Here is a 10,664-nt window from a genome sequence, read left to right as displayed (position 1 = left end):
GCATAGTTTTTTATGAAAATTTGATGAATAAGCATGGCAGAGGCTGTAAAATCAACCCAAAGGAACACAAAAATAAGACAAGAAATCAATCAACCTCAAGTTGAATCATTTTAAGGTGATCTATTTCCATGAATTCTAGATATGTAAGACATTTGAAGTTTCCTTTACTTCATCTACAAGTGACAATCTATTATGTTGGGCTAATTTAGCAAAGCTATAGAGGGCTAATTGAACCATAAGATTGTAAGTCCTATAAATCCATGCCTATCTTTCATCAAAATAGATACACGATAGCATATCATAGTAATTTATTTTTACCTTGTCGATTTTGCTATGCAGTACCAACGATTCTCACCGTTCATGAACTAATCACTAATATGAACCCAGATCTTGATGAATTCATTCCATGAAAACTTTCACCATTACAGATGTGTAGGTTTTGAGGCCCAAGATACACTTTCAGAGAAAACGGGCACTGGTATATAGAAGCAAAAGGTGTTCACTCACTTGATGATATTAACTAGCAATTGAAATGATCTAGCAAGTTAAAGAAAGAGCATAAATAGCACACATTATATGTTCAATAAATTGTAGTATTTATAGTTGGAATCTGATCACCTAATGCAAATAGAAACATACTAAATCGGTTCGGAATAAAACGCAGCTCATTTTGATCTATTTGTTAGGAGTTTTGACTATCAACGAAAAGATCATGAGTTTGAAGTCTGCGTATATGATATACATGTGAGTTTGCCTTAATTGATCCAAATATCACCAAAAAACCTATTATCAGCATAACGTAAAATTTCCACAGGGTGCATAGAAATTAGTTGCTTCCTTCACGAAGAGAGGACTGCAGAACACGTCCAGATATTTCTCAACCCAAAATTCATCAGTTATAAGAAAAGATGTAATAAAAAATGATTCAATTGAATCACCATCAAGCATTTGAAATGATAATCACATAGAGACAAAGATATGCATCAATTCTATCTTCACATATCCCAACGGAAGAAAATATCGCAATTCTAATGATAAGCATAGAACCCTGTCCTAATGCAAACTAGTTCATTAATATTGCACATACTCGGGTATTAACAAAACAAGGCCATCTCTGCTTAAAGATAAAAAAAGGTTAGAAAACCTCATACATTAAATCAAACGACCCTCTAAAAAAAATCCACCATATTCTGCCGCAAGAGGAGATTTTCACACATCACTGGTACTGGACCACTGGTTACGTTTGGCATCAGTCTGGGAGTTTCAATCGATCAAAAAGAACCATAAAACTCTGAGTAGGGCTGGGTGGAATAAACACAAACCCTAGCTCCGTGCCTCTGATATGTGGCCCAAATCCCTGAGAAAAAATGGAAGTTGGATTGGAAAAACCAAAGCTTGCACAGATAAATCATAAATCATGATTTTTCAAGCAACTCTCTATGTGGACTATATAGAGAATCGCTAACAAAATATCATTTCAATTTATAACAAGAAGACCTCTGAGATAGCAAACGAAATCTAATCTCACAGAATAGGATTTGATTTCAACGATGTAAATTAGTGACAAGATGTGAAATTATGAGACAACTTTTCCAATGGCAAGCAACTATACAATATCCATCATGTTAAACCATCACCTCTCATTGCAACTAAACATGTGACATAACTCTAGGAACATGAAACTACCTTGCCATTGAGTTGCACTAACATGCCATCAACCCACTGAGGATTCTTAAATCCAGGCTCTGCCATTCGTCCTTGACCCCTGTAACTGGCAACCTACAACAAAAAATTTTTTACTCATTGTGGCGAACAAGAACTATAACATTTTAATTGGCTAGTTCGATTATAAATCTCAAACTGCTGCTTCACAGTTACAGAAAACTGTACAGCAGCAATTTCAATCCAAAAATTTTAGGTTCTAGCAAAGAAGGGTAGCAATACCACACCAAGCTCCTCTGGGTAGGCTCCACGATTCACAAGACGATTTCCCTTACCAATTCTGGCACGAAATGTGGCCTATCAAAAAAAAATGGACAACTATAATCACTACAGAAACATAAATGTAAGTTAACTATGAGACTGGTAAAGAATGATACGAAGTTGATCACATGCCTGCCCAGCAGGAACATTCAGATCCCCAGTCAATTTAACAGCTTCCACATATTCAAAAAACTCCATTTCTGAGTCAGTTTCAGCTGAGTCGTTCCAGTGACCATATTTATGCCGTAGTTGTATTACTTCAGTGCCAAATGGACCAAAAGCTCCAACAAATAAACCTGCAATTGGAAAGACATAATGTCTAAACTAAAACAGAATAGTACAGCAGATGCTGAAAAACTCCTGGGGAACCTTACCCTCAAATGGATCTATACCACTATTATCAACTATTATCCGATTAAAGACAGTTGCCTTGGACAATCTATTTCTTCTCTGAGCTTGGCTAACTGCAAATTTAACCACCTCCCGAAGATCTTTAGAGACCTGTGAAAGTTAAAAAGATGGCACCACAGATACAAAAGAAATTTGACGAAAAAATAGCGATATCATTAAGCATGTTGTGAAAGAAGAAATATTCTCGGATGTTAAAGACCCCTTCATATGTTCTTGATTGAGATTTTAAGAAAATATCTTAAGATGAACTAACATGCTTATTTTTTCTGCGTACTTTACCTTCAGTTTAGTAGTGTTTTAAGAAAATATCTTAATAAGGCTAAAGACGAGCCAAAAGTTTTTTATTTCAGCCTTCACTACACTCATACCACAAAACCAACTTCCATACCAACAATCAATAAGAATTCGGATGGTCTGCTCGGTCCATCCCTAAAAGCTTTAGTAGAATGGCTCCTCATAATTAATGCTTTCCATGTGCATAAACACATAGAACCGTGTCTTCGTAGGCCCTAATTAAGAATGCAGGTGCTCACCAAGTGCATGGATCAAAAAAACAAAACTGACAATTTTAATCACTGCAACGTTGCTGTTCATGTGGGGTTTATGCCACAATCCTTTTTATAATCAATCATACCGAGTCAACTGTTACCAATTACTATCATTATATATATATATATATATACCCCCAATTATTCATATCTAATCAATTTAATCCCAAAATATCAAGTTGCTCCAATTTTGTCCGTCGACTATACAAAATTGATCCAAAATGGCCTATTTGGAACTAAATTGGGAATAATTTTATGTCAAAATTCTAGTTTGATATTTTGGACCACTTTTAGGTTAAGAGACTAAATTGAAGCAACATGATACTCTGCAATTAAATTGATCACACACGAATAGTCTATATTACTCACAAATGAACAAATAGATGGTAAAGAAAGCATCAACCATCAACTCCTCGGTCATTCATATTATCTCCATCTACAAAATCAGAAGTTCATATTATCTCCCAATCAAATCAATCTTCATCATCAATTAAATCATCATCCTTCCCCTCACTTTCTTGAATTACAACAAAAGAAAAAGGAGGCTGAGATCAAGTAGCCCTTAATAGGGATGATGTTATGCCTTCATCCTATGCAAGCGGGAGCCAGCCATCCACTTCTGACCTGCTGAACCCAGCAGAGCAGCTGAGAGGGAACCAAAACAGCAGGGAAGGGATTTGAAACCTATAGTGAGGTCCAAGGGAGTTAATATTCACATGCAAGGAGAAATATTTAGAAATCTTTTAATTGTGTTTAATGGGGTTTATAGCTATTTAAAGGGGTTTTTTGGCTAGGATTAGAAGTTGTATTTGTGCTGTAGTTTTTCTGTGTTTGAGAGTTCCTAGCGGAGCCTAAGGTTGTGGGGGTGATCTATCTCTCAAATAGTAGATCAATTGTATCTTGCATTGCTTTTGAAGAAGAAATCCAAATTCAGCTCCTAAATTTGTATTATTGCACTTTATTCCCATCTCCTTTGCTGATTTTTACCACCAAAATGCATCAAATTGGTATTAGAGCAAGGTTTCTTGGAGACAATGACATCAAAGAAGGTGGATGCGTTAGAATGTGAAATGGAGCAATTCAAATCTAGAGTGATGAAGAAATTCTCAACAATTAAAGGAATATTTTTAACCATGGAGAATCAGATGGAGAGCCGATTTGAGGGTTGGAGGAGATGATGAAGAAACTCATGGAAATGTAATCCAAAAATCCACCGACGATTCCAATTGCTAATCCTCACCACAATTTAGTCGGGATTCCCTTGGGAAAATCTAAAAGAAAAGAGATCAAACGGAAAAATTTCGACGAAGATAATTCATTTCATCAAGAGCCACCTTGACACCGGACGACCATGACCCGATCTCGTCTACGGTGAGACACTAAGCAGCAAGGCAGAGTTCTGCCCGAGCTGCATAAATGGAGGTGACGGAGAACACCATCGGGCCTAACTAAGGATGTGAATACCACCACCTGACACCACGTCAGGATACAGAACACAATAAGGGGAACTCAAAACTTGAGATAAAAACCATATATCCTTTATTAAACACTTATCCAGTTATTTATAGCCATTATAAGTCACAGTGACGGCTATACAAAGAAAAGAAAGAATACAAGAAATGAAATACAGGTATCTGAAGTTTTTATAGCAGAATGGTTACTGATGCAAACATAGCTCCGGCGTCAGTCTACCGAGGTAGGTGGAACTTCAGGTTCGAAGTAAGGAGACAAATCAGCAACATTGAATGTGGCATAATACATTATACTCGTCCGGCAGATCGATCTGGTAAGCATTATCACTAATCTTTTTAATAATGCGAAATGGTCCATCTGCTTTAGGTTTGAGTTTGCCAAATGCACCCGGTGGAAACCGATCTCGTCGTAAGCGTATACATACTTGATCTCCTTCGTTGAACTTAGCAGGTTGTCGCGTTTTGTTGGCAGTGTTTCGACACTTTTGGTTATGCTTGTGAATCAGGTCTTGTACGTTTTAGTGTAAATGTTGAATTTCTTTGTTGCGCTGGTCTCCCTCAATGCTGTAATGTTTGTTTTGGACTTGGGGAATTAAGTCAAGAGGAGAAGAGGGGTTAGTACCATAAACCACATGGAAGGGGCTATGACCTATGGCTTGATTGATGGATCGATTGAAACCGAACTCGATCAGTGGTAAAATAAGATCCCATTGTTTCATATTTTTCCCCACGAAGCATCTGAGAAGGTTGTCGAGACTTCTATTAACGGTGTCCGTTTGACCGTTGGTTTGAGGATGTGCCGTTGAACTAAATTGAAGCTTGGTACCGAGCTTACCCCATAGTGTTTTTCAAAAATGACTTAAGAACTTAACATCGCGATCAGATGTTATGGTTTTGGGGATGCCGTGCAAACGTACAATTTCTTTAAAATACAAATCAGCTATATGAGTAGCGTCAAGTGTTTTATTACAAGGCACAAAATGCGCCATCTTGGAAACCGGTCGAAGACCACCATATTGGAGTCTTTGTTCTGTTGGGTTCAGGGAAGGCCTAGAACAAAATCAAGACTGACGTCAATCCAAGGACCTTCGAGAACGGGTAGAGGGGTGTACAGTCCTAGTTTTTTATCGTGAGTGCTCGCAATCACACAAATTCGACACCGCTTTATAAAGCGGTCGACATCCTGAGCTAGAAGGGGCCAAAAGAAATGTTCTTTGATTAAAAATAGAGTCTTATCTCTTCCAAAGTGACCGGCAATTCCTGCTTCATGGCATTCACTGATGATGGCTAGTCGCATAGAGCCTTCAGGGATGCAGATCTAGTTTCCTAAGAAAAGAAGATCTTGTTGAATGTGGTATAACTGGTGAGGGCTATGTTGGCATTTAGCCCAAATGGGGCCAAAATCTGGATCATGGGGATACACGTCTTTGAGCAAGTCGAATCCAATTACTTTAGTTTACAAAGTTTGGACTAAGAACAGCCGCCGGCTAAGTGCATCTGCACTTGGTTATGCTTGCCCGATTTATGCTTAAGCATGAAATGGAAGACACCCATATATTCTACCCAGGACGCATGTCTCCCTTTTAAATTTTTTTTGGCTATTAATGTAGCGTAAAGCTTCATGATCTGAAAACATAATAAATTCATTGGGTAAGAGATAATAATCCCAATGATGTAACGTCCGGATTATGGCATAGAATTCCTTGTCATATACTGAATATTTTCATCGGGTCTTGTTGATCTTCTCGCTAAAGAAAGCAATCGGATGGCCCTTTTGACTTAGAACAGCTCCTATCCCCACATTAGATGCATCACAGTCCAGTTCGAAGATGTCATTAAAATTGGGTAAGGCGAGGACTGGTGCGGAGGAGACAACTAATTTGAGTTGCTCAAAACTGTTGGCGGCAGCTTCATCCCACTGGAATTTATCAACTTTAAGTAGCTCAGTGATAAAGGCAGCTACAATACTAAAGTTCCTTATGCATCGGTGGTAAAAGGAGGCCAACCCAAGGAATTGTCTGAATTTGGTCACGGATCGGGGAGCTTGCCAATGAAGAATAGCTTCAACTTTGGTGGGGTTTGCTTCAATACCGAAGGAGGACATAATGAATCCTAAAAAAGATACCTTGGGGGTCAGGTATTGGCATTTTTGGGGGTTGGCATAAAGTTGCTGCTTTCGGAGGATGTCAAACACATTTTTTAAATGTATCAGATGTTCTTCCACCGTGGGGCTATATATTAAAATGTCGTCAAAATAGACGACTATATATTTACTCAGCAGAGGTTGGAAAATTTGGTTCATGAGTCTCATAAATGTGCTGGGGGCGTTGGAGACCCCAAAGGGCATCACAGTCCACTCGTATAACCCTTCTCGCGTTTTAAATGCGGTTTTCCACTCGTCGCCTGGCCGGAGGCGAATTTGGTGATAGTCGCTTCTTAGATCAATCTTAGAAAAAATAGCAGCCCCGTGTAGCTGATCAAAAAGGTCATCGATGCGAGGTGTTGGAAACCGGTACTTGATTGTAATTTTGTTGATGGAGCGACTATCTATGCACATACGGAACGTACCATCTTTCTTTGGGACCAGTAAAGCAGGGAAGGCACACGAACTAGCACTAGGACGAACAAATCCTTTGGCAATCAATTCATTGACTTGGCGTTGTAGTTCAGAATGTTCATCTGGGCGTAGCCGGTACGCAGGTCTATTTGGGAGAACAGACCCTGGTATTAATTCCATGTGATGTTGTATGTCGCGTAATGGTGGTAATCCTTCAGGTAAGTCTTTGACTAGGACATCCTCGTAGGTTCGCAACAAAGGACGAACTGCTTCCGGAACTAGAGTTTGGCCTTCATTTTCTTCCACTAGAAGGATGAGAAAACCCTCCTGACTAATTCTCAACTCCTTAAGAAATAAGCTGCAGTTAACTATGGTTGGAGCTGCGGAGTCTTCTGGTTCTTTGGTCTGTAATGGTACAAGCACAATTTGTTGGTGGTTATGTAGAAAAGAGTAAGTATTGGTAGTACCGTGATGTGTAGTGTTCTTGTCGAACTGCCATGGTCGACCGAATAGTAGGTGACAGGCATCCATAGGTACTACATCGCAAAGAACTTGATCGTTAAAGTGGCCGATGGAAAAGTTCACCAGGCATCTTTTGCACACTTGGACTTCAGCATTCTTCTATATCCAAGATAGGGAATATGGTTTGGGGTGATCCACGGTTGGCAGCTATAATTTTTTGACCATGAGGATGGCGACCACATTCTCGCAACTCCTGCTGTCTATGATCACGTCACACACCCGATTCTTGACGGTGCATCTAGTTCTAAAGATATTGTGACGCAACCACGATTCTTCTTTCTGGATATTGAGGTGTCTCAAAACCAACAAATCTCCTTCATCACCTTGCAGATATGTCGCCTTCGCATCATTAGACTCCATGGTGGGGCTTTGTGGAGTTTCTTCCATTTCAGGTTCTTCTATAAGTGTGACGACACGTCTATTGGGATGATATATGCCCGAACCCTTAACATTTAAAACATTTGTGAGCGGGAAAAGGAGTTGGAGGTTGACTAGTGCATGGCGTGATACGAGGGGAGCGATCTTCTGGTGGTCTACTAGGCCCGGCTGCATATTTATTTGTTTTAGCCTCCTTCTCAACCAAAGGTTCTGATGGATAGAACTTGCTCATTGGTTTCTTGGATCGATTTTGTTGCTTTTCTACCTTTAAGGCCAAGTTTACCATATCTTGGAATGTCCAGTAAAGCTAGAGTTGGACAACATTGCTTATCGTGAAATTTAGGCCTCCTAAGAACCGAGCAACTGTATGCTCTTCTGGTTCCACCACATCACACTTTAAGGCTACTTGCTCAAATTCAGCGACATAGTCCTCCAAGGTCAATTGTTGTTGTTGTAATCGGGTGAATTTCAAGAACAAGTCTTGTCTGTATTGGTCGGGAACGTATTTTCGTTGCATCTCTCTCTTCGTTTTGATCCAGGAAACTATTTTTCTTCGCCCTTCTCGAGTTCTCGATCTCTTCAGGTTTTCCCACCATAATGAGGCGGCTCTTTTAAGTTTAATTGCCACCAATTTGACAATTCGATCAGTTGGTATCTCCTTGAATTCAAGAATCCACTCCACCGTCTGCAGCAAGAAGATAAATTCGTCAGGATCCATCCTACAGTCAAATTCGGGGAGTTCTATCTTGATGCCAAAATCATGCGGTGATCTTCTATTGTTTCGAACCAACGCTCGCCGCCCAACTTCATCTTCACTGGAGCTTTCTTGGTGGAAGGGGTTGACGTCTTCTTCTTCGTTTGGATGTGCATTGGGTTCTCTTTGTTCACATCTGGCGAGGCATTGCTGCAATTGTTCAAATTCTCGGCGTAAGTCTTCAATTAGAACTTCTTGGACAGGTCTTTGGGGAGCTCGACGAGGCGACATCTTGCCGGATCTGATAACACTTGACACCGGACGACCGCGACCCGGTCTTGTCTACGGCGAGACACTAAGCAACAAGGCAGAGTTCTTCCCGAGCTGCATAGACGGAGGTAACGGAGAACACCATCAGGCCTAACTAAGGACGCGAATACCACCACCTGACACCACGTCAGGATACAGAACACAATAAGGGGAACTCAAAACTTGAGATAAAAACCATCTATCCTTTATTAAACACTTATCAAGTTATTTGTAGCCATTATAAGTCACATTGATGGCTATACAAAGAAAAGAAAGAATACAAGAAATGAAATACAGATATCTGAAGTTTTTATAGCAGAACGGTTACTGATGCAAACATAGCTCCGGCGTCAAACCTCCTAGGGCTCCTATAAGGGGCAAAATAGGGTTTCAGATGGAGGGACAAAAGGGAGTTTTATAGTGGAGGTGGTAGGGTGACCAATTATTATGGGATATCATTTGGGCAAGGGGAGCGGACAACCGGAGGAGGTAGACAAATCAAGCCATCGGGATCGTGACATGGGAGGCGGATGGAAGAAAGGTGGGATTCCCACCCTCGATATACAAGGGGAACGATTGGAGGGAGAGGAAGTTGGGTTGGAGAAGCGAAGGTGAGGAAGTTGAAGATGTCGGTATTTGAAGGGATTAAAAAAGGCAATGGAACTAGCCCAAATAGCGAGGGATCGGAGATAGATCAAAAGAAGCAGTAAGAGCGGGGTTATGGAAGGATCTTACAGAAGCACCTTGACTTCCTTGACACTGAGGACCTAAACAGTGTCATTTCAGCGGGAAGGACAGAGAGAGAAAAGTGGGGAGTTCGCCTTGGGTCCAACTTCAAGTGCCTCACAGAGGCGGATGTGCAGGACAATAAAGCGAACGGTATGTTCTTTTACTGTGACGAGAAGTATACACTAGGTCATCAATGCAAGGACCATACACTCCAGGTTCTTAAGGTTTGTGAGGAGAAGGCAACCGACAGTGAGGATCTCGTGGAGGAAGCGAAAGGAGGGGAGCACTTACATCTAGATATGACGAACGTGTCCTTTAATTCAGTTTGAGGGGGCAAATAGGGGATAGTCAGTGGTAGTCTTAGTGGATAAAGAGGCTACCATAACTTCATCTCCAATTGATTCGTAGACCAATTTGGATTGAAGCTAGTGAATACAATGAGCTTTTGAGTCATGATGGGAACAAGAAAGGTAGAGAGGAGTAAGGGGATTTGTAGGGGTTGGTGCTGGCACTCCAAGATAGGGCTGTCAATATTTGACACGACACGAAAACCCGACCCGGACCCGACCCGGAAAATCCGGGTTGTGTTAAGATAGTTGCTATTTGCATGCATTACATTTTTGGCAACTTATAAAGTTTTGATGATTTCAAACATTATTGTTCAAATGTGTAGTTATCTCCTAACAATTTTGGAAGAATTGTATTTGCTCTTGTGTGTACTAACATTTCAGGGAAAGAACTCCAGACTACAAGGCTTCAAATTAAAATCAACATGAGATACCTTGAAATTTTTGAAGCTTGCACTTTGCTTAGAAATCAAATTGAAAGGGAGTGATTGTAACTTGAGTGAATAAAAACATGCACACACAAATAAGGAGATCATATTAAATTTGTGTTGATCGTACAGGACGATTTTAGTTCGTACTGGACGATCAGACAGTTATCTCCTATAGAGCATATGGAACGAATAGAAACTTGCTCGAAAAATTTTCTAAGTCCTATTCATCCAGGACGAAATTAATTATCGTACAGAACGATTGGCTCTCTATAAAATTTTCATC

At 40.2% G+C, this 10,664-nt stretch overlaps 1 protein-coding gene across 1 annotated transcript in view; it reads right to left on the bottom strand.

Moving 5' to 3' along the window:
• Window positions 1–911: 911 nt before the first annotated feature.
• Window positions 912–10,664, bottom strand: part of LOC110101106 (protein EXECUTER 2, chloroplastic) — a 39,334-nt gene continuing 29,581 nt past the window's right edge. Inside the window, exons 7-11 of the mRNA XM_020828887.2 lie at window positions 2,358–2,484; window positions 2,116–2,279; window positions 1,945–2,019; window positions 1,687–1,779; window positions 912–1,357 (exon numbers count right to left, since the gene is read on the bottom strand). Of these exons, the coding sequence (XP_020684546.1) occupies window positions 1,250–1,357; window positions 1,687–1,779; window positions 1,945–2,019; window positions 2,116–2,279; window positions 2,358–2,484 (567 nt within the window). The 3' untranslated portion in view covers window positions 912–1,249. The remainder of the gene's footprint in view (window positions 1,358–1,686; window positions 1,780–1,944; window positions 2,020–2,115; window positions 2,280–2,357; window positions 2,485–10,664) is intronic.

Source organism: Dendrobium catenatum, unplaced genomic scaffold (assembly GCF_001605985.2).
Source record: "Dendrobium catenatum unplaced genomic scaffold, ASM160598v2 fragScaff_scaffold_12, whole genome shotgun sequence".
In the NCBI taxonomy this organism is placed as follows: Eukaryota; Viridiplantae; Streptophyta; class Magnoliopsida; order Asparagales; family Orchidaceae; genus Dendrobium; species Dendrobium catenatum.
This window is presented reverse-complemented; position numbering and strand designations above follow the sequence as displayed.